Source organism: Primulina huaijiensis, chromosome 5 (assembly GCF_012295235.1).
Source record: "Primulina huaijiensis isolate GDHJ02 chromosome 5, ASM1229523v2, whole genome shotgun sequence".
NCBI lineage: Eukaryota > Viridiplantae > Streptophyta > Magnoliopsida > Lamiales > Gesneriaceae > Primulina > Primulina huaijiensis.
This window is the reverse complement of record NC_133310.1, coordinates 20,042,762-20,065,638: the sequence shown is the minus strand read 5'-3', so window position 1 is coordinate 20,065,638 and position 22,877 is coordinate 20,042,762. Positions and strand designations below refer to the sequence as shown.

General features: G+C 34.3%; 5 protein-coding genes across 9 annotated transcripts in view; all 5 read right to left on the bottom strand.

Moving 5' to 3' along the window:
- Positions 1-67: 67 nt before the first annotated feature.
- Positions 68-4,393, bottom strand: LOC140976922 (uncharacterized). Of its 5 annotated transcripts, none has more exons than XM_073441338.1 (7): positions 4,253-4,393; positions 2,772-3,267; positions 2,503-2,685; positions 2,030-2,160; positions 957-1,125; positions 637-766; positions 68-536 (listed from the first exon to the last, which is right to left on the bottom strand). In XM_073441338.1, the coding sequence occupies exons 2-7, from the start codon at positions 3,228-3,230 to the stop codon at positions 250-252; spliced, it is 1,359 nt and encodes a 452-aa protein (XP_073297439.1). In that variant the 5' UTR covers positions 3,231-3,267; positions 4,253-4,393; the 3' UTR covers positions 68-249. The 5 variants fall into 5 exon arrangements, with proteins under 5 accessions (XP_073297439.1, XP_073297443.1, XP_073297442.1 ...); XM_073441342.1 differs by having other exon boundaries at positions 2,772-3,366; positions 4,253-4,335; XM_073441341.1 differs by lacking the exon at positions 4,253-4,393 and adding an exon at positions 3,436-4,242 and having other exon boundaries at positions 2,772-3,366.
- Positions 4,394-4,956: 563 nt separating this feature from the next.
- On the bottom strand, positions 4,957-7,012 carry LOC140976921 (acyltransferase GLAUCE-like). The gene is made up of 2 exons (XM_073441337.1): positions 6,513-7,012; positions 4,957-6,022 (listed from the first exon to the last, which is right to left on the bottom strand). Exons 1-2 carry the CDS (start codon positions 6,972-6,974, stop codon positions 5,093-5,095), a joined length of 1,392 nt encoding a protein of 463 aa, XP_073297438.1. The 5' UTR covers positions 6,975-7,012; the 3' UTR covers positions 4,957-5,092.
- Positions 7,013-11,341: 4,329 nt separating this feature from the next.
- Positions 11,342-15,058, bottom strand: LOC140976920 (uncharacterized). Its single transcript, XM_073441336.1, has 2 exons — positions 14,375-15,058; positions 11,342-11,777 (listed from the first exon to the last, which is right to left on the bottom strand). The coding sequence occupies exons 1-2, from the start codon at positions 14,947-14,949 to the stop codon at positions 11,513-11,515; spliced, it is 840 nt and encodes a 279-aa protein (XP_073297437.1). The 5' UTR covers positions 14,950-15,058; the 3' UTR covers positions 11,342-11,512.
- Positions 15,059-18,049: 2,991 nt separating this feature from the next.
- LOC140977723 (uncharacterized) lies at positions 18,050-19,479 on the bottom strand. The gene has a single exon (XM_073442467.1). The coding sequence runs from the start codon at positions 19,477-19,479 to the stop codon at positions 18,307-18,309; it is 1,173 nt and encodes a 390-aa protein (XP_073298568.1). The 3' UTR covers positions 18,050-18,306.
- Positions 19,480-22,289: 2,810 nt separating this feature from the next.
- The window catches only part of LOC140977722 (plasma membrane-associated cation-binding protein 1-like), a 1,619-nt gene continuing 1,031 nt past the window's right edge, over positions 22,290-22,877 (bottom strand). Inside the window, exon 3 of the mRNA XM_073442465.1 lies at positions 22,290-22,871. Coding sequence (XP_073298566.1) covers positions 22,506-22,871 — 366 coding nt within the window. The 3' untranslated portion in view covers positions 22,290-22,505. The remainder of the gene's footprint in view (positions 22,872-22,877) is intronic.

Here is a 22,877-nt window from a genome sequence, read left to right as displayed (position 1 = left end):
GAGATATACGTGTTAAGATATGGAAAGGGTGAGGAATATATATAACTATATTTTTGAACATGATTATATAGTTTAATGTGTAATGAGCTGATTAGTCACCTTAGGCTCCCATGAATAATGTTTCACTCTCTTGATAATGGTAGTAATGAATTTGGTGATGATTTCAAATTCCTACTTTCATGAGTGAGGAATTTCATCAATGAAGACTATATTCTTCAAAACATTTAACTAATCAAACCTACATTTTTGTTACAAAACACCAGATACAGGGACTTTGTGTGTGCCTCTGTTGCTTACCGGCTCTCTGGAACATTCGATCACTGAGCCCATTGATGTGTCGTCCTTAAGATTAAGATTTGACAAAGCATTGCCCAATAAATCGTTTGTTGAAGACATCTCTGGTGCTTCGACAGAGTTATCATCCCCATTTTTGTTCGAAAATTGAGTGGTCGTTTCACCACTAATTTCCAGCTGAAGCTTCTTGAATTCATCTTCTATATCTTCTTCAACTAAATCTGTATACACTGGAGATGATTCTGACATATATACACATAAATGCTTGTTAGATATCTGTGTTATGTTGCAGTTTTCATTAAAAATTGGTTTTGAGCTCTAATGTAATAAATAAAAACTTACCTAAAACAGTGTCAACTTGTTTCAAAGAATGAATATTGTCATCGATTTCCTGTAGACATAGCTCAACTTCTTCAACTGTTATCTGATTTTCATGTATCGCCCGGCTGCTGATTTGTATGGCCTCGGAAACCTAAATCAGGATACAATAAGTTTCACAATCTACAGTTAAAAAGCGCTCTAAATTGTTTGAGAAAATAAATTATAGACCACAGTTAATATGAAGATGAAGGCCTAGTTTTATAATTAAAAAAAAATCTAACTTTCTGGTGTCACGTAAAGCTAGAAAAAACTGTGGCAAGATTACCATATAATCAACCCACCATTTTAGATGACTCGGCATCTGCAATGACCTGGATAACTTTCTCCACCCGCTCCAAAAGTGCTGTGCATTTTTCTCGGCTCAGCGATACCTGCTTCAGCTCTCTTGCATATTTCAGGGCGACTCTCTTGTTTCCGGATTTAAGAAAAGCTAGAGCTGAATTCCTGGTTCTTAAATAGCAAAAAAAAAATATCTCAAGAAAAAGAAAGTCATTGCAAATTATCAAGCAACAAGAATTTCATTCAATGGAGAATCGATATTTATAGATAAGTACTTTTCATTTCTGAAAATACCCCCCTGTATGTAGAATTATCCACGCTGTCGAATACTGATATTACCAACTAGAACATTTTATGACGCCTCCTTGCTGCTGGCATTTACAGCACTTGGGCTGGTCACTGTCGAAGGTATGAATTGAAAACACCGGGTTTTTTTAGTAGTTCTAAGTTCGGTAATCTCTCTCCAAGCATCTTTCAACATCCTTTTAATGAATCTGGATAAGCCTACTCTTTCACAACCACCATGTCCAATTGGTTTTTAAGTTGATACTATTTTAAGGGCTGGAGCTGGTTTTATGACTTGGTTGAGATTTTATTTATTAGGTTGAGATTGGTAGCAATGTTAGGCCTTTCTGTTGTATAGTTGTGTTCCAATGATGGAGGCTGTCAGTTAACTCCAATTTGTTTGGGTATGCCGTTCGAACTGTTTTTTTATGGTACTTTGTTTTGTTTGATTTACTAGCATGTTGGTCGACAAGTTTGTGCAGTCCTGTTGCTGCAATTTCAAGAATCTCAGTTAATCGGTCTTTATTGACCATGGATGTTTTTTGACAAGCTAGCTACCTACGGTCAATATAACTGGTGAAAATTATTTCCAAAAAAAAAAATTACTGTTAAAAAACTATTTCCCATTAGATTTTTAGTGATGGAGTCCATCAAGATTGAGTATTTCGTTATGACATGATAGGGTTGCACGTAATATCAATATTAGATTAATTTTCAATTTTCAGCATTAGATGAGAAATTATAGTTCATCAAGCGTGGTATTTCCACGTAAAATAACTATAAGTCTTACTTATGATATCGCTGGTCAATCACATTAAGCTGTTGTTCCAGCTTTTCTGCAGTCCAAATTAAGTGCAAAACACTGTAGTCCATACTCGAGGCACTAGCAACTGCAACCTCAGTAAGACAAACTTTTACTCCCTATATTAGAGAAACAATGTCGCAATCAAGATTTGAGACAGCAGCGTTTATGGAAGATGAGAGAAACCGCCCCTTTAATTGATGGAACAATTGCTACATTATGAACATATAAATCAGGAGCTATACAATGGAATTCAAGTCTTAATATGACACATATATCATCATTGCAAGAAACTAGTAACACCATTGCCTGTTACGACCTCATTTCAGTGGAAAAAAAGCAGATAGCTCTCAAAACACAAAATCTAAGAACTAGAAGCCTAAAATGAAAAGTTACACTTTATGCTAACAAAAACAAAAGAGGAGGTTTCCCCTAGTTTAATAATATGTATTTTACATTACCTCTATCCGTTCAGCTGTGTTCATGACAAGGTGTTTTGCCTTGCCATGTGTTGACAAATAGTTTAGAATCACAAGTGCTTCCTTGGATCCTAGACAAATATCTTGAAACTTTCTCATGGAAATGACACAAGAAAGTGTCCAGTGGTTTTCGGACAAAGTCTTTACTACTTCCAAAGCTCTTTCCTACAAATTTCATTATCAATGTTGTGGCAAAAAGAAAACAACTAGAGCTGACAAAACCAAAGTTGAGAAAAATTGTGGCAGCAAACCTCTAAGAGTGCGGTAAGAATGTAACTGTCTCCGGAAAGAGTGAGACTATCATCATTAGAAGTTGAAGGACGAGAAACCAAAAAATGTATTGATTTTCGAAGAAAGTGAGAGAGATGAGAAGTTACAGTAGGTGGATGGGCGGAGGAGATTGGCAATAAGTCACCGGCTCGGCACATCTCTACAAGTATGCGTTGGAGGCACAGAGGGGACAAACCATTTCGGCGGAACCAGAGGCATTGAACATGGGAGGGGCGGATGAGGAAGATTCGGAGGTGGCGAGCAACCTTAATAATCAAATCCCTCCAGAAAAGGTAAAGTGGTTCCCAATCAGATCTCTGTCCGCTCAGGGCTTTGAATCTTGCTCGTCCCTTGACCTCGTCATCCCAATCACTAACTTCTTTCCGAACAAAATCAGCCACTGCCTCTGCTTCATCTTCAACTTTTTCTTCGTTCTCCATAGTACTACCAACTTTTTAATAGGTATAATAATGTGCTCTGCATCAAGTACCAATAATTACTCAAAATGCCAAAGTTCCTAATCAGGCTTTCAATTATAGCTTCAGCAAATTTTCCCTTTCCTCCACAGGACATGACCTTATATGCATAAGAAATAAATGACTCGCCAAAAAATAAATTAAATCTTTCTTTCAATTTTTTTAGTACCTAAGGAAGACAAATTTCTTCATCAATTCATTTTATGAATGAAGGAGTTCTAATCTTCTATTAAAATCTTTCCTGTGCCTTGTAGGTATGATGTGGGCCCTTCTCTACGCTGAAAAGGCTTAAAAGTCACTTGAGTTGATGGAACCAGGAAGTCTTTGGTAACATATTCGATAAGGTCCAAAAGGCTGGGGAGCCGGGAGGTTGTTCGAGAGATCGAGCAACTATATAATACCGATGTTTCAGAACCTAGGTGTATGCATCTTTTTCAGAGTCGTGCTGAATTAGCTCTGGTTCTGTCTATGCAGGAAACTTTCTTGAAGCACAAAAGCATAAAAAAAAACGCCAAACTTTCCATATCATGTTCCGTACTCATCATTTTTGCTTGTTGGAGAAGTGGCGTCCAGATTTCATTTAAATAATGGTAAAATTTGGTTTTTGTCTTTTGACTGATAAAAAATTATTGGGTCGATTTCCCAGGTCAAATTGAGAACTTTTTTTGCCATCTGAGTTTGGCATTTTGATTGTCTTCCACCGGAGACACCTCGGGGAAATGACCGGTAAAAAATAAAAACTCATATCAACAAAGACACACACATGACACATTCATACCGGCATATTGTCAAGAACTTGCAAACAAATCCAAATTCATACAAGGAAAATCTCACCCTACAACAAGCCAAACCTAACTATCTTCATTCAAGTCGACCAAAAGTTCCCATGACGAAATTTTTACATCACTCGCCACGAAATTCCAAACGACAATTCAGTAAAACTCAATACTCAACTGTAATAAAATTCAGTAGAGGAACATAATTACCTCGTATAATCGAATGAGAAGAAGAAGAAGCAATCGAAGTCCCTCTCCCTCACTTCCAGGCATAGTTGCAGAATGCCCAAAACGGAAGATGGGTCCATTTATCGGAATTTTGGAGATTTGATTAGGCCAAATCGGGTAGAGTTTATTTGGGCCATAGCCCATTTATGGATTCGATAAGAAATGAACTGTTTGGATTTGGTTAATATAAGGCCCAATTTAACATATTGACCCATTTAAGACAATTTATATGGGCTTGTTCAGTCTCAGTTTGGTGAGGCCCAATGGAGAACCTAATAATAGCTAAATAAATCAACGCACCTTTGAATAAGTATTAGGTTACCACAATAAAATAATAAAAGTTGTATAAAAGTAATTACTTATTTAATTCATTAAAGAAATTATTACACATCTTGTAATACTTAATCGTTAAAAGCAAAAACTTGTATGAGACGGTCTCACGGGTCGTATTTTATGAGACGGATATCTTATTTGGGTCATCCATGAAAAAGTATTACATTTTATACTAAAAGTATTATTTTTTATTGTGAATATCGATAAGGTTGACCTCGTGAGATAAAGATTCGTGAAACCGTCTCACACGAGACCTACTCTTTAATTAATAGGAAATATTTAATTAATGTTGAAATTGGAATATATATGTGCGATAAAAAAAAATGCAGTATATATATTTGAGACGAACGAAGATAGAGTATATTGATATTTTCTAGTACCTCACAAACTGTAATAATACGATCATATATATGCTAGATCCCAAACTTTGACAAACTTCAAGAAAATTAAATAATACTTTTTTCATGATCTCATGCATGCATTAATTGCTCATTTCAAGAACTTGTGAAAGAGAGATTGGAATTTCTCCAATTCCTTAGGTGGTAATGCAACCAAGACATTGACTCCATTATTGGCGGACGAAGCTCCGCCAATCTCAGGAAACAGCAATATGATATCCTTTCTATGGTAAACGACGGGGCAACCGTAGCTCGATTTCCCCCACGGGTACACCACCTCGTCAAAACCTAGTTTCCACCATGAAGAAATCAAGAACTCCCCGTCTGGAAACCCTTGGTAAATCTCCCCCCAGTCTATGGAGGACCTGGCGTAATCGTTGTTCATTCGGCCCGACCCCTCCGAGACCATGGCCACTAACTTAGAGAACGGCTCGTGTTCAAGCTCCGAACATTTGGCTGATGCGTATGCAGGGAGCACCGCGTTGCCGGAGTAGGAGAGTGGCAGCGGAGGCCTCAGCCGGGAGCGTATGTCCACGGAGAAAAGAATCGTGGAGACCCGATCAGCGTTGTTTTCGACGTCACGCGACAGCGCCTTGCACCGCCAGATGTGCGTGGCGACGACATTGAAGCTGGTGATCTTGGGGGTTTCTAGTGTTCCAGTTTTGATCATTTCAGTCCCTATACTAGTTTTCGCCTTTTCCTTCAAGAAACTTACATCATCTGGGCTCAAGTTCATGATCTTGAATTCTAGGTCCTCTTGTTCGGCCTCGAACTCAAGATTTGCTAATTCTTCGCCAATCGGGAGTTTGAGTTTGAGTAATTCAGGGTGAGGGAACGTGACTTGCGGCGGAGACCTAGCAGCGAGGAGGCGACGGTTATTGCATGGAACCGTGGCTAATGGCTTATCCTCAAAAGCTTGTGAAGCTAGGTTTTCCAAGAAATGTTTGAAGCTCATTCCATCAAACAACACATGATTAGCAGACGTTCCCAATACAAAACCACCACACTTGAACGAAGTCACCTGCAAAATTAAGGGCAAAAAAAAAATTTTAATTAACTTTATCAAAGGACGAGGATTGAAATTCGATTTTTTTTACAGCAATTATGAATTTAATTAATTTAAAAAATAATTACAAATTTTCCAAGATATTTGAGGAAATCGAAAAAGTAAAGGCAGCGAAGTACATATATTAAATATTTGCGATTAGAGAGAGTAAAGTTCAACAACCCGTGCTCATTTATGAAATATTTAATGGCTTAAACTAAAAAATAAAAAATAAAAGCTTATTTATTTAATTTTATATATATAGGTAGAAAATTAATGATATGACAATGACTATGTTCGGCCACAATTAATGATCCTACAAACAAAAAATACATTTAAATTTTTTAAATTCAAATTCATCCATAAAATGCAACTTTATTGAAATTCCCGAATGCAATACTCGAAAGTTTGTAAATAAATCATAAAAAAATAATAATTTAGTAATGTTATTTGACCCATAATGTACCTGAAAAATGCAAAGTGGCTGATCACCTTCAACATCATCCAACCTCTGGATGATAAGCTCCCTATATGCTGGATTAGGATACACCAAATCCCCAATCTCCTCCATCGTAATGTCGGCCGAAGCCACCACGAATCCTACACCTGGCCCGTTACACTCGATCTCCTGCCGTCCGGACTGGTGGTTCAGTATCAACTTTCCGGCCAAGAAATCATACGGAACCATGACTAGTTTCTCTATAGCCTTTTTAAGCCTAGCGGCCACAACTTCCAGGGGAAACTCTGGGTTCGGAGGGAAGAAATGCACTGTCTGGACATTGAAATTAAGGACTTTGTCGATGTTGGACAAGAAAATCGGTTTCGGGGTTTGTGAATTCTGTTGGGATGGTGATATTAGAGTTGAGCTGTGGATGGTGACCTTCAAGTCTTGGATGGAAGCAGGGTGGTTAGGTTCGAGAGTTCCCATGAATTGATATTGTGTTTGTTTGTGTATACTCTTTGTCTTGACTCGACCATTTATATATACTAGTTGGTGCAGCGGATCCAGGGGACCACATGGGATTGCGAGCAGACGTGAAATCTTTAGAATTCGATTTTGAAAACGCTGGAGCTGTTTCGACAGCTCCTGACTTCCATTTTTGCGGATGAAATTAAACATACCTATTCTTTTTTGTAAAACTAATTGATTAATCTGTTAAAACATGTCGTAATATATAAGTGATCATTACTAGCTGCTCTCACTCAAATATTCAGACTACCCGACATATAATACTACTCGAACTCGACTTAAGAGTCAAGATCTACTCGAGCTCGGTCGAAATCAGGTGAGAAAATTGCAATTTCAATCTTGGATTTTAGTTTTATATAACTTGTTAAAATTTGATTTTTATCCAGTAACTTGGATTGTTTTTATTTGATCTTTTTTCGTCTGCAACCATAAAGTCAACTGAATAATGCTTATTCGAACGACATCCTTCTATGTGACCTATGTTGCGAGAATAAAGTATATATTATACATATTAAAACCTAATTAAGAAAAAATAAATAGAAACAATAAGTTTTTTTTCCATAATTTTAAAATATTTGAGGACTTTTGCTTTATTTTTACCCTTCATTTTTTCTTATATGAGTTTTAATGTATGTAACTTGTAACATAGATTTTATTATTGCTACAATAACAACACATCGAAAACTCAATACCAAATAAGCAATATTTGGTGTATTTAGTGATTTCCGATGAAAAAGATCAAAATAAAAATAAAGTAAAGTTGCACGAGAACACAACTTTTGGCACATGCACGTCTTAGTTATAACTGGCTGCAATCAGGATAGAACTTAATTGGCAGCCATAAATTGACAAAATTGTATGTCTAATTATTATTTAATTAAAAATATAAGTTTTAATTCGAATTCATCAAATGTTATTGTCGTTACAAGTTTATGGCACATGCAAATATTGGATAAGACATGCCCATTGACAATGATAATTAAACGCATATATCATACTCGACCGACTCATTAAAAATATTATTTTTTATGTCAAAAAACCTGATAATAATACAATGCACACTATTCTTCGAAATAAAATATATTTCTTGGAACTAAAACAAATAAAAATAATGGTTAATACAATATCAGGTTTTGTAGACTTGATAAAATATTGTGGTAAAGTACATTTTTTGTTACCTAATGGTACAAAATTTTTGATAAATGATGTTTTATATTTACCACAATCGATTGACTCATTAAAAATATTAATTTTTTATGTCAAAAAATTAATTATGATGCGCTTTTTGATAAATTACACTCATTATTATTATCAATGAGTCAAATTAATATTTCATTTATATAGACAAAATTCATTAGAAATATCAATTATACAAACAACTTTTCTCATTTACTTTTATTTATCGAGTGTTTCTATAAATGGTTTGTTATCTTTTTAATTGTTACAAAACCCCAAATTAAATAAAGATATATCGGGAAAAAAATAGAAGAAATATGACTAAATATGAATATATTCTATTTATTTTGGACAAACTAAAAAAGAAAACCAGACTTTGATAATTAATGATAATTGGGAGTAATATGTTGGAATGAAGAAGTTAATTAGGACCAAATCTCTGCGAAATTAATATATATTATTTTCCAACGAACACCAACTTTATTAAATAATTTTGAATGGCCGTAAAGAAACTAGGAAGTTGGGAGCAATTAATTCTTTGAAATTATTGAATTTATGGTACTATACATCACTACATGCATATATGGGCCCTAAAAGAGAAACAGGATATACATGCATTAAATTATCGCGCACACAGGCATAAAAATTAGTTGAAGCTTTTTGTCCAACTTTCCTTCGCCATTTAAAGAGCAGACGATCTGACGATGAACAGTAAGACGAGTCAATTCTATTCATATTCACAATAAAAAAAATAATAATTTTAGCATAAAAAATAATAAAAGTAATATTTTTTCATAAATGATCCAAATAAGATATCANTATTAAGAAAAAAAACTATAATTTTTATTCTTATACATATATCTTTTTACGATTTTGCTATTCTATATTATCAAATTTCAGATTTAGTACATTATATTTTTTTTTTATTATTATTGAAAGTGTCAACAAAATTGCACCTAGCTTTAATTTTGATATTTAGAAAAGATTCCAATTAAAAATATAAAAGATGGCAAAATGATTGATTTAATTTGATTTGAGGTGGATTCTACCAAAAATCGTGCAGTGTCCAAAATTATTGATTATAGGTGAAGTTGCCAAATATTCTACTTTTTATATTAAAATTGTGTACAAATATTATATACCTAAAATGTTGATATTAAGGAAAAAAAATCTACATTTAGTGTATTATACCTTGATGATCATTTTATAATTTGTAGGCCCCCACCCTCATGGTATGCTTCATAAAGTTGGTCCATCCATTTGACTTCAAGGACCATGGTGTATTATTATTATTATTATTATTATTATTTAGTAATGCATTTATTGAATTTTTAATTCAATTAACTCATTTTTTTATATTTATGCAGTAATTTTTTTTTAAAAAAAAAAATAGTCTATCTAGAACTGAATTGTCATGTTTTAAATTTTTTTCATACAACTCCCCAAAGTTGGATCTTGATAAAAACAAAAAAAATTTAATAAAAGTTTTAACTCTTATTTCGCCGGAGATTGGAGACACGTCGACAATATCTAATGTCATGCCACCAATATATACATCTATGTAAAATTAAAAATAAGTAGCTAAATTTCTAAGATTTATTATTATTGTTTTTTAAAAAGGAAAATTTGCTAATCGTTGCTAATTAAAAGGCATCCAACTTTGTAGGGAACAACTCATTTAATTTAATCTCAACCCCCCTCACCAACAAACTGTACAAATTTATGCTGTCTAATGCCTTAAATTAGTAAATCTCCACTCCCGTTTCCCGACAAACCGATCACTCTAATATAATTATTATTACTATGTTTAAATAAGAAAGTAGCAAATGAATAATAGTAGATTGGTAAGTGAATAAATAAAATAATATTAAATATCGATATATTGGATTATATATATATATATATATATATATATATATATGGAACGAAAGAAAAATGAAATATATTTGTATTTTGTTTATACATACAATAGATGGGAGAAGGATTTGAGCTTTACCAAAATTCATCAAGTAGGTGGTGGCTAAAATGTTGTTATTCTCTTCTCTTAGTTTTTGAGTTATATTTTGTTAGTAAAAATAATGTGATAGATAAAAGAGGATTATCCGAATTCGTATGTAAACCCAGAAATAGTTGAAAAACTTTAATTCATGATTCTCAAATATTTTGGATCAAGCCAATTACATAATAAAAATATGTCTCACTCTATATATATGATAGATACAAACTTAACCATAGCCAATGTACTTGGTGAGGGTTTTGTTCATGTTACTCAACCGAACAGTGTTTTTATTCATTCAACACATGAGACACATGATATATTTGCTGAGTGAATAAATCATGATCACTCATTCAACCATGATGTATAGATAAGTGGTCATGATTTATTACTCAGCACACGTATAATATCCTGGATAGATGAACACTGCAAACATCGCCACCAATGCATAACGCAATTAATATTGGTGGGTGAAATTGAGCAGTTTGACTGCGTTTACTTTCAGTGCATGTGGCTTTATATGGTCTTTGACTTCAGTGCCATATTCAAGATTCAAAACTATTTTTATTCAGCCAGAGATTCTTGTCATATTTAATCCAGACAGATAATTATCGATCTTATATAGAGTTATTTTTTAAATTCTAGCATCGAACAACACACAAACCGACCGCCATTCATCTGATAAACATTAAAATAAATCGATAATTGTTTCGAATAAATAAATCACCCTACATGTGGGGGGCTTCATTCCTGGACCACATCGCACAGTAGTTCCAATTAGCTACTCATACCTGTCATAATAAATATATCGGTGGAGCTGATTTTTGGGGAAGGAAGCGAGTGTCCATGCACATTTTGCGCCATCAAAGAGGTGGTGGCACCCATGCATGTCATTCGCAAGGACAGCATTTGTTTCAGTTTCGAATGCCCCGAAGGCCAACAGCTTTCTTTTTCATCGGAAAAAAAAGACTTAGAAGTGTACTATTAAAGTCCATACCTGCATCAGACCCGCTAGCGAACCGTGAGCTCGAGTACAGCTGAGCATACCATTATGTCATTTTCTATTCATCCAAGAACAATGATCTTATCAAGATCCATCTTTTACTCACATTCATCAGGGATCTTTCATACATGTTATGAACAATATATGATCTAATGCATAAGATTCTATATGCCACAGGTTTTATGTACCAAATTAAACTTGAATTAGTTCATATGCACCTAATAAGTTCTTCATTTGTTTTACAACTAGCGGATTCATCAACTAGATCAAGGTTAAAAGAATACACATGTTAAGCAAATAATTTATCCAGGGCAAGGAGCTTCAAGAATTGTTCTCCTTCTTGACTACAGCATGTTCCAGCTTCGATTTTCGTGCAGCTCTTCTCTTGTGTTTGATTTGTCGGACATACTCAGCAATGAGGATATGGAGCTTAGGAGCAAGCTTGCTAGCAGAAGAGACATTGAGTCCCGCTCTCTTTAGAGCACATGCCATATGCTTTTCAGCCTTTTGAAAATGGATAGGGCAATAAGAAGGGACAGTTGATCTTAGTATTGGTTTCCCACAAAGTATTGGTCCGGTGGTTGAACTGGCATAAATAATCAGAAATGGAGAGGAACGTCATCTTCAAGTAAATAAAAAAATTCATTGTAGTGAAAATCAGCGTCCCTGAAGGCCATAAATTAGCTGAGACACCATTCTGATCTTATGCACGAAAAATCCACACCAATAATATTACTGTAATCATCATCAAGGCATCAAAATCCTTGGTAATTTCGTATATGTGAACGTTAGTTCAAGGCTTCAAAACAAGAACAAAGGATATTTCTCAGCTCATGGAGAAACAGTAATTTAATAACAGTTATCTCCAAAATCAAATAGATATGGGGCAATCAGCGTCTGGAATAAAAGACCATCTTTGCTTACCGTCCATTCTAATCACTTGCGATCTATAATATAATACCAATTCAAATCATGGATCATGCAGATGGACGAACGTTTAGACACAAAAGTCAATTTGAAACCCACATAAAGCGCAACACCTCCCAGCCCCCCACACCCAAAGCAAGCAGAAATAGCAGCCGATTGTTACCAACCAAAAGTTGGCACGGGAGGCAGATTGCTATTTGCCCCAACTCCAACATCGTACTGAATTACTGCCTCATATAAAGCTTAAGTTATTGGTGAGAATTAATGTAATTAATGTCATGATAGATCTAAAGCATTAAAGACATGAGCAGTGATTAGAGCCCCAAAATGAAATTGTTGTAGAAACAACACATTCTCCTATAACCTACATAAATTTTGAGGATGCAATGATAAAACCATGTTTGTGCCGAGGGAAGAAAAGAAAATGATATCGCAGAGCCAGCCCATGTACAAATGGATATATTATCCACTCAAATTTGTGTTGGTACACATCAATACCAATACCAAACTACAAAAGCACCAAAATGACGAGGTCCGGTTACAGGTAAAACTGTAATAACCAATCACACAAATTATGAGGTCCAGTTAAGTGGGCAAGTAAATCATGCTCAAGTCAAACAAAAAACAATTCAAGCTCGGTTAGAACTTTTTGAAGAGCTTTAAATTGTGTAACGGGTCAATATGAAATCCAATTTTAAATGTCCTTCAATAAACAGAGTTCATCCACAAGTAGAGCTCAACACTGTTTTAAAGCTCTACGTTATTTTTTTACCCGTATTTTATCAAGCTGAGCCAAAGAAATTTATGAAGGGGGAGAGCTATTTTAGCGATTACTTAAAGGCAAAGTCGATAATTAGCTCACATCACAGCTGCAACTTTCATGAAGAGATAGTTTTATGCCTCACTTTAGCAAAGTATACAACATCAATCAACATCAAGTCAATCCATTGATCATGACAAAAATACTTGCATTAATTTCATCCTTATATGAATGCATCCAGCTGAGCCAAAAAAAACAGAATTACTCTTTGTTTGGAAAAAAAATTCTTATATCCATTACCTTCAACCTGTGTTATAAAACTTGACAATAACAAAATGTTCAAAGAGGTTTTATCTAGAAGGATCAGAGAACATGTTTTCAAAAGAAATAGCAGCTAAACATCTTCTTTCAATTCTCGGATGTTCTTTATGACAACTATTTATTTTTTTCATCTAACAAGTTTCCTATGCCATTTAGGAGATAGTAAAATAAATGTGGGCTTCCATTTCATAATTTAATAAACTATTTTAGAAGTATCAATTTATTTAATTCTCCTTCGAATGTTTCAGTTAAGGGAAATTTGGTGTGATGGCATGTGGTGTCATCAGTTTACGAACTCATAAGAGACTCTGAATCAGATCTGGGCAGTCAGATGTTAAAACAGGCCCATCATATAAAGCAATTCCCAGCATAGACTATTGGGGATCAGGCTGTTTGAAAGGCAATATGCAAGCACAAATTCCAAAAAGAAAACACTCAGATATATGCTAAGAATGCTAATATATTACCACCTTTCCGGTGTGATAGATAAATCAGTCGATGCAATTTTGAAAAATCAAAGGAATCATTCCATGTCACAGGCTCACAGTGACAGGATCTAACCCCAAACAAGGACAACGACAACGGGTTGGTTTAAAATCTATTACAAAATAATTTTTGTATGTTTAGCACACATGGCATTTACAAAAGGGTTAGAACCCCAAAGAGCCTTAAATGCTCTCAATTCGCAATTAACGGGTGAATCATACATGTGTCACTGGCTCATACTTTCACGCTAACCAGCGTTTCACTAGACAGGTAATGTGGAGCAAGAATGGTCTGATCCGTCCTCATTATTTTATATTAGGATTATAACGAATGGTCATGATCATGCCCGAGCCTCGTTTATTTGAATTTAAGTAATTTTCTACCATATTTCATCACCAGTCCTGAAAAAACCCCCCCAACTTTCATTTTCCATGTTTATTTTTAGTTAAGAAAAAATAATAAGTCTTTCCTCACAACAATCACGCATTTCCAAATACCAACCGAAGACACGTCCGCTTATCTCCTATTGAACAGGAGTACATGAGCCTCCTACCCAATCAATCAACATCATCCCAAAAGACAGACAAAATTTGAATACACAATCCTCTGCGGATATATTACAATAATGCTGTAAATTAGCTATAATTAGCAGCCTCGAAGTAGTTTATAGTATAAAAATAAATCCAAACCTCTTGATGGAGAAATTGCAAGCCTTGTAGAGCTTCTGCTTGGCATCGGACAGTATATGCATATGGCAAAATCTCGTCATCGCCATAGCCTTAGCCTTGCACCCGTGAACCCCACACCTACTATTATTCTTATTTGTAACCCCCGGATTCCCATTATTGTCATTTCCATGTGCGTTCTCTGCAATCACAATGGTGCAGTCCCCCCGGTTCCAATTAGTTCTATCTCCCTCTTCGTCTTCTTGAAAAGGACTTTTGCCGAACTCCCAATAGTATTCTCTGTACTTGAATTTGAGCTCCTCCATCAACGCCCAATAGTGGTCCCTGTAAATTCGGGCCAACTGTTTGACCCTACGTGAACGGCGCTTTAAAAGTTCCGGCCGTGTCAGGAACTGCGATTTGGATAAAATTAGGTCTTCTTCGAATCCATCGATTCGCACAGGAACCGCCGAAGATGACGATGACGGGAGGTCGAGCTGAGAAAATAGTTTCGGTTCCGTTTTGAAAGACGGGTGGGGTGTAGAATTTTGATTCTGCATGATGGCGGCGGCGGCGGCCGCTGGGGCGGCGGAGGGCATGAAGGGTGTAGAGAGAATGGCTTGCGCCCCCGAGTCTTATTGGGCCTTTCTTAGCGAAGCGCGAGTGAAAAAAGCGAAGGGCCACACTGTGACATTCTCATTGTCTGGACTTTGGTTCAGTCAATGTGAATTGGAATTAACATTTGACGATCACCATTTTAGTCGATACCAAAATTTTAAATTTGAGACGATGTTTCGATTCAAAAATCGATTATAATAATTTCTATGCAGCTCAAAAAGATTGTAGAAAAAATGTTTATATCTCGGGTAAATATCGTTTTTAACTCATGTGAAAATAATAAATAATATTAAAGGAGTAACTCTCTTGGACGGTCTCATAAATTTTTATCTGTGAGACTGGTCAATCCTACCGATATTCACAATAAAAAGTAATACTTTTAGCATAAAAAGTAATATTTTTTCATGGATAACCCAAACAAGATTTTTTGTGTCATTACATTTGGATCCAAATTTTATTTTAAAAGGCGAAACGACAATAATTTTGATGATGATAATAGTAATAGTTTATATTAATAATAATCATAATAATATTAATATAAAACAACGGTAAATAATTATTTAAAAAAATGAAATTAGCGACAATAGTAAAATGATTAATAATAATAATCACAAACAATGGTAAAATCATAAAAACATTGAAAATAAATTTATATCAGTAAAATTAATACTATTGGTAATAGAAACTAACAAATAAATTAATTATAATAGAAATATTACTAAAAATGATAACAAAAAATTAAAATTACTTCCTGGTATTTACCTCATTTGGAATTTCTCGAGCACCATAGATAAAATTTAGTAAGAACTAGTTTTTTTTTTATTTTTGTTATTTAAGGATTCAATTTTTTTTAAAAAAAATAATGATGATANTTTTTTAAAAAAAATAATGATGATAAATAGTTGAAAATATAATTTATTTTGAATTTTTTATTAACTTAAAATTCTAAATTTGTTATTTAAACTTTTCATTAAAATAAAATTTATTTTTATTTATTGTTGTTTCACTTTATAAAATAAAATTTGGTTATAAATGAAAATAAAAAAGGGGTTTCACATAAGATCATTTATTTTTCACAAGGGTTTTTTGGGTTGAAAAATGGTATTTTTCCTTAAATATATGTAAAGATTAAAGTGTTTAGACATAGATAGAAAATCATACACCACATTTCATTATGTATAATATTCCATTAACGGTTTGCCTGGTTGACTTATTAAATAAAATACCTATTATAGAATTAAATTTTAAACTCGGATTTGAAGATAAAATTTGTATATTTGGTGTGATGCACGAACTGCTATTTTATTTAATTAATTATTACAAGTTAGTTAATATAAAAATTTGAATAGATTTTTAAAATCCAAACAAACTAAATTGATAACAAATCACATGATATTAAAACAAATAATTATAATTATAAACTTTGAAAAACTTCTTTAATTTAAATAACATTTTTGTAAGTTTTTTTATAGCTAACTATGGATATCGCGACATACAAGCAAAAATGACTAAAAAATGTTTCTTCAAATGAAGTCTTACATTAATTAGATAAAAATCAACCTTGACTTTTATTATTGTCATTATGTATGAAATTAACAATCAAAAAAATTTGTCTTTGATTGGAATTTAAAAGGAAATCTTGAATCAAAAAAGATAATTGACATGCATTCTTTGAATAAGAACCTTATAAGTTATGATCCGCATTATTTCTTGTAAGAATCTTTCCTTTCAAAATATGGTTTCCGAACCTAGTCACAATCAATTTAGTGTCCCTTTCCAAACCTAGTCACAATTAATCTATGTTCCGTATGAGCTTAATTTAGCAAAAAATGAAAAGTAGAAAGCAACTGAGGCAAGTTTCTCAAAGGCATGCCTGAATTGTATTCATCTTTCAAAAATTTATCAAATTTCGTTTATAAAGTCGTATGTAGTATTCAGTTCAATTTTTGAAAATGCGACAATAAAATAACAAAATCAGGTAGCCCTCTAAGCTAGCTCGAAAATTTACTTGCGTTTGAGCTTGACTGAAAATTAGTTAAGACGCAACTCATTTGCTGTGAAAAAGTCTTATGTTTTAATCATGTCATAGCTAGTATAATGTTACGTTGATCATGCGCTACATTTATGGATAATAATACAGGTTCTTGGCGATGTCATAGCTAGACTCTTTGGCTGCAGGGGCAATCCTAGTTGATTCTGGCTACGATATGGAGATTGTTTTTCAGTGCTTGAGGCCTCTTTTTGATCCCGTGATTACAATCGATAGTCTGACTCTCCACCGCTTGAGCGAGTTGACTGAGCTACGCCAAACTAAACATTACATGATCAAGAAATTACCTGTAGTTTCTCACCAAGATGGGATATCATGTGTTACGGTAGAGGTTGAGGCCAATGGTGTTGTATATAAATATTCAAGCTCTGCAGCACATAAATATAAAGCCAAAATAATAGCCTGCGAGAATGTGCTGAACTCCCTCGAAGAAAGCCGGATTCCTTGCACAGAATAGAGACCTGTTGTGATAGCTGATTTGCTGGATTTTCTCATAGCACTTAAAATCACACTTACAGGGTGAACTTTTCTTCATTTCTTAATCCGATCATAAAATATATGCATGCCTTTTTTATAATATCTCGATAAAGGCTCGTATAACATGATCAAACTGGTAAAAAGATATACTGAGCATTTGTCACCCATCGCAGCAAAGAATAAAATCATTTGCAGAACCATAATGAGAGGATCTTGCGCTGTTTTTTGGACAGTGAAGTGGGATTTTACCCCCTCGTGCATTGAGTCATGCTATTTGCAGGTGCGGTTTAGACTTTTTTGCTAAACAATGTGATTGTTTGCTGGAAGTATTATCAATATTCATGCATTATAGTTTTCATTGAATATTTTTCTTATCTTACAACATATATTAATCTTTTATAGTTGGATAATTGCTTTAGGTGCAGGATATTGTAAATTTGTTTTCGACATATGTCTTCTATATCTAGATTTCCATCGAAGTTTATCCGTTTAGCAATTTGAATGTCTAGTCATTTTAGTGTGTGTGTTTATGTATTGGTGGTGGTAGGCCAGACTTCGCCACTAGACTCGTTGATTTTGATCAGAATCAATCGAAAGTCCCTAAAAACCAACTGCTTCACCAGTGAGCTAATTGGTTGATCACAGATGTAAAACTTGTGATCTATCTCAACCTTGCTTGAACAACCCGGCCAATTGAGCAAACAAAATGTTCAAGTTCTTATTTATATGTACTAAAGGAGGAGATGAAAACGTGTATGTAATCAAGACTTGTATTTCTGGCAAGAGTATGGGATCTTTAAGGTCTGTCTTCTCATGCATTCTGTGCTTCTAAAAATGCATTAAATTCCTCTCTGGCTTTGCGAAGGCGTGGCGTGATGCAAGAACTCGATGAAGCAGGACTGAGTGTAGGAGACGATGCAGAAAAATGAACATGGCGACATGAATTAGACATAGATCCACTGTGCAACAGTCTGGACGCAGATGCTGCACTTGAATTAACAGTGTTGTTGACCGTACTGCTATTCTTGAGACCCCCTTTTCTACTTGTATTACTGTTGGTGGTGGTGGTGTTTTTATCAAACACGAAGCCAGTCGTGATGGGGAGCTCAGCATCATTAACATTACTGCACCGTATTAGCTCCATCGGCAGATCAAAAAACAGACTTGAAGCGCTGTCTCCGTCATCTTCATTGTTCATAATTATGGCCGATGATCTCCACGACCCGCATTCGAACTTCTCGAGAGAAACTCTCTGGGAGACCACTACATGTCCCTCATTGACTCCCATGTGATCAGCTGGATGTGGAATATGTTTTCTTGACCTCACCGGTTTTGCATTCTTCCCGAATCCTGGAAGGAACAAGCAAAGTACTCCACATTTGAACCTGTCGGCTTGGTCACACGGAACAGATTCCGAGTTTTTAATTACCATACCATGATTCAAAGGATGATCATCTGCTCCAGAGTATTCTGGTCTTTTCTCAGTTTCTTGAAGGGTATTGATCTTGATAGCATGAGACAAAAGATCAAAGTCGACTGATGGTTGGCACGTTCGGCCTTCCCCACAAGACTTGCTCCTCCTCATGTGCCTCTCCCGGAGCTGCTCCAAATTGGTGAGGGCCACCGATTGCTGACGATATAATGGGTTGGTGAAGTGCCCACCTTTACGTTTGGCCGTCTTCTTCTGCTGCTGCTGCTGCTGCTGCTTCGACGGTGACGAAGTGACCGAGCTTGGGAGGCTAAAGCTCAGGAACTTGCTACTGATACCGCCCTTTCGCTCCCATTTAGAATTATGAGCTGGTTTTATTGAGACCGGATCCACTGAGATTTGCTTCTCGTTGTGTGTTCCTCCTTTTTGAAACTTGGGCTTTTCCCAATTGAAGCTTTCACGAGTGCTACTTGAACATAGATCAGTAAGCTGTTGTATGTTGAAATTAGTGATTTCTTGTGTGTAGAGATCAGCGTGAGGCTTGTTCTTTGCCATGTTGTTGTTCACGTAATTTGGAGTGAGATTTGTCTGCTACTTATAATAAATAAGCTGATGGGGGAAGAAATTCGTGGGTGCCATGCACGTAGTTTTTCTGGTTGTGATCGGCACGCGTTAATCGTTTGACTTGCTATTGTTTTGAGTTCTTCCCACGTCGTACAATGCTTAATTCTGGAGGTTAAGAATAATTATTTTTTATGCATACTTTTTATACAAATTTTAAATTCATTTGTATGGTATTGATTGAGGCAAAAACTTGTGTGATACGGTTTCACGGGTCGTATTTTGTGAAACGGATCTCTTATTTGGGTCATCCATGAAAAAGTATTACTTTTTATGTTAAGAATATTATTTTTTATTGTGAATATCTGTAGGATTGAACTGTCTCACAGATAAAGATTCGTGAGACAGTCTCACAAAAGACATACTCATTGATTGATATGCTTGAAAATCTCTTACCATTAAATTTGTTGATTTTTTTATTTTGGGTAATCTATGCTGGCAAAAATTTGTGTGAAACGGTCTCACGTGTCGTATTTTGTGATAGAGATCTCTTATTTGGGTCATCCATGAAAAGATATTACTTTTTATGCTAAGAGTATTACTTTTTATTGTGAATATCGGTAGGGTTGACTCGTCTCACAGATAAAGATTCGTGAGACGTCTCACAAGAAACCTACTCACCTATGCTAGTACAAGAATCTAGTTTTGCAAAACCATATCTACAATATGTAATTCTTTTTTGAAAAAAAATAAATAATGGAGAAATCCTAGCAATAAACTAAGATTTTAGTTTTCAAAATTATGTATTTTGTTTTAGTCTTCTGAACTTGTCTAAATTGTGTTTTAGTCATGTATAACTTTGTTTTTTTTTGTTTTTTTTTTGTTGGTTTTAGTCATATTTTGCAGGAGTACTAACGTGCAACGATACATGTTGATGTGATACTGAAAAATGTTGATATGACATCGAAAGTTAATTATGTGTCAAACATCACGCTAACATTCCGGTAAAAGATGACTAAAAACTAACAAGAAACCAAAACTACAAGATTAAAATACAAATTTAACAAGTCGGAAGACCAAAACACAAAAAAATGACAACATAAATGATTAAATCAACTATCTATCCTTTTAATTGATGTACAAAGTGTGAAAACTTTGATTAGAGCAAGCAAAATTAATTAAAATTCAAAAAAATTTAGTTATTGTCTAACGTCCCCATAAGTTTCTCTCTTTGAAGGATGACATTATATGCACTAATACACAAACGATATATATAATTGTTGATAGTCGCTGGGCACCAACTATACAATTTTCTTCTTACTTAATTTAAATCTTACTTTATGCTTAGACTAATCTGGAGCCGATCCGGGTAGGATCCGTTTTAAGCAGGGCATCTTCAAATCCGACATGCCAAATGATCAGTAATTGAGTCACTTTCTTCATCAAATAATATAGTATATGCGTGTTATACCCGCAAGCATATAAATTTTTAGATTTTTAACGACCCCACACTCCAAGATAATTAATATATATATATATATATATAACCAAATTAATCAATCATGGCTAGGTGTCATCTAACTGATGATCCAGGCAGGTAGAATTTAAATTTGTCTCTCTCTCTATATATATATATATATACACTTGGAAAATCTCCCATATTTTTAAAAATATATATGCCCATCATCGAATAATATGCGTGAATACTTATTATAGTGTATTTTTATAAAAAAAAATTTTATACTTATTTTATGTTCTTTTTGTTTTAGTAAAAGTGAAGGTTTTTTTTTCCCTCTGTCAAAAAAAATGAAGGTTTTTTCTCTGGTACTTGTACGAATCACGGAAAGAATTCGGATATTAAATTTATTAATCAACTTTCAACTTGGTGACTAAGGAGGACAATTTTTTTTGTGGAAAGAATCCAAAATAAGATGGAGATTTCTGATTTTTTCGACTTCTGGTTTGAAGATTTTTTAAAATCTCCGAAATAGTTTGAGCGGATGTGGGATATTATCTTCATTTTCGAATACGTCCCGAAAACAATATTAATAATTAAAATAATATTATTATTAATATTAATATTAATATTATCACTAATAATAATATATAATAATAAATTTTGAATCAAGAAATTCTCGTATATGATCCCGTCTTGTTTCATTAATATTTTTGAAATGATGTTGAGGGTGAGAATGGGGATTTGATCCTCGTGATTTTGGGTTCATGATCAGGATGAGCATGAAGGTTAGGATGAAATTCAAAATTTGATAATGTTATTTATTTATAGATTTTTGACGAGTTGAACAACTTTAGAAAGCCTAGTTGAGTTTATCTAAATAATGACTCGATCTGTGGGTCATGACATATCAATTATATTTAATACTTTATATATATTTTTTTATTTTATTAAAATTAAAGACATCACAACAATTTTTTCCTCAAATTTTATATTTATATGATATTAATTAATATTATATTTTTGTTTTATGGTTTTTTTTTAAAAAAAAATTAACACACAATTTTATTTATTTATTATTTATTTTTCAACAATTCAAATATCAATTTAGTCTTTTCATGTCCATCGATAATAATAAAAAAATCTGTACATCCATCGGTAATGATAAAAAAAAAATTTACACACACCCATAATATATATAAACAGCTTGGAACATAAACCCATGGGCGTGTTTGAAATTGAATAAACGATTAAGATTGAATGAATGAGGAAGATAACCAATTCGGTACACATAATGAAATTAAAAAGAAATGTACTTTGTTTAATTAATTAATTTGGAAAAAAAAAATAATCACGCGAACATTTAATTAATTAATAATTCACAAACAAAAGCTTTAACACAAAATTACAACTTTAAACAACAATTACACGTAACAAAGAATAATAAAAAATCATAGTATAACAATAATAATAATAATAATGGTCTGTCTTCTCTCCGACAACAGGATGGTAAATTTTACACAAACTTTACACAAGGTATGGCATTGGCCGGAGCTCCTCCTCCTCAAGGCTCTTTCGCCGGCGGCACTTCTTCAACCTTTGGTCGCTCGGCTTCGGCCACTGGTGGTGGTGGTGGCGGTTCAACCTTCTCAACCTCGGGAGGAGGCGGCGGTGCTTTCTCCTCCGGTACAATATCCTTCTCTTTGACTTCAGCACTGGTAGACGTTTCTTCTTCAGTTTTCTCCACAGCAGGCGGCGGCGGCGCCTCCACCACCACTTCTCTCTTCTCCTCCGTCACTACAAACGTAGAGACTTTCTCGAACACGAAAAAGATTGGACCTGGTAAGTTTCCGGGGCCGACTTTCGTGGCTGCTTCGCTCACTGGTTTGCTTCCAGGGAATTCTTTTTTTTTTTTTTGGGGTGTGGAACAATTCAT

Bases quoted from the DNA above. Each gene is read 5' to 3' on its own strand.
- LOC140976922 (XM_073441338.1), bottom strand. From the start codon at position 3,230: ATGGAGAACGAAGAAAAAGTTGAAGATGAAGCAGAGGCAGTGGCTGAT. The intron at 1,126-2,029 runs GTAAGACTTATA...TTGCTATTTAAG, and splicing joins ATTGACCAGCGATATCATAA to AACCAGGAATTCAGCTCTAG. The intron at 537-636 runs GTAAGTTTTTAT...TATATATGTCAG, and splicing joins ACAAGTTGACACTGTTTTAG to AATCATCTCCAGTGTATACA.
- LOC140976921 (XM_073441337.1), bottom strand. From the start codon at position 6,974: ATGGGAACTCTCGAACCTAACCACCCTGCTTCCATCCAAGACTTGAAG. The intron at 6,023-6,512 runs GTACATTATGGG...TTAATTTTGCAG, and splicing joins AGCCACTTTGCATTTTTCAG to GTGACTTCGTTCAAGTGTGG.
- LOC140976920 (XM_073441336.1), bottom strand. From the start codon at position 14,949: ATGCCCTCCGCCGCCCCAGCGGCCGCCGCCGCCGCCATCATGCAGAAT. The intron at 11,778-14,374 runs GTTTGGATTTAT...TATTTATGCCAG, and splicing joins TGCAATTTCTCCATCAAGAG to TTCAACCACCGGACCAATAC.
- LOC140977723 (XM_073442467.1), bottom strand. From the start codon at position 19,479: ATGGCAAAGAACAAGCCTCACGCTGATCTCTACACACAAGAAATCACT.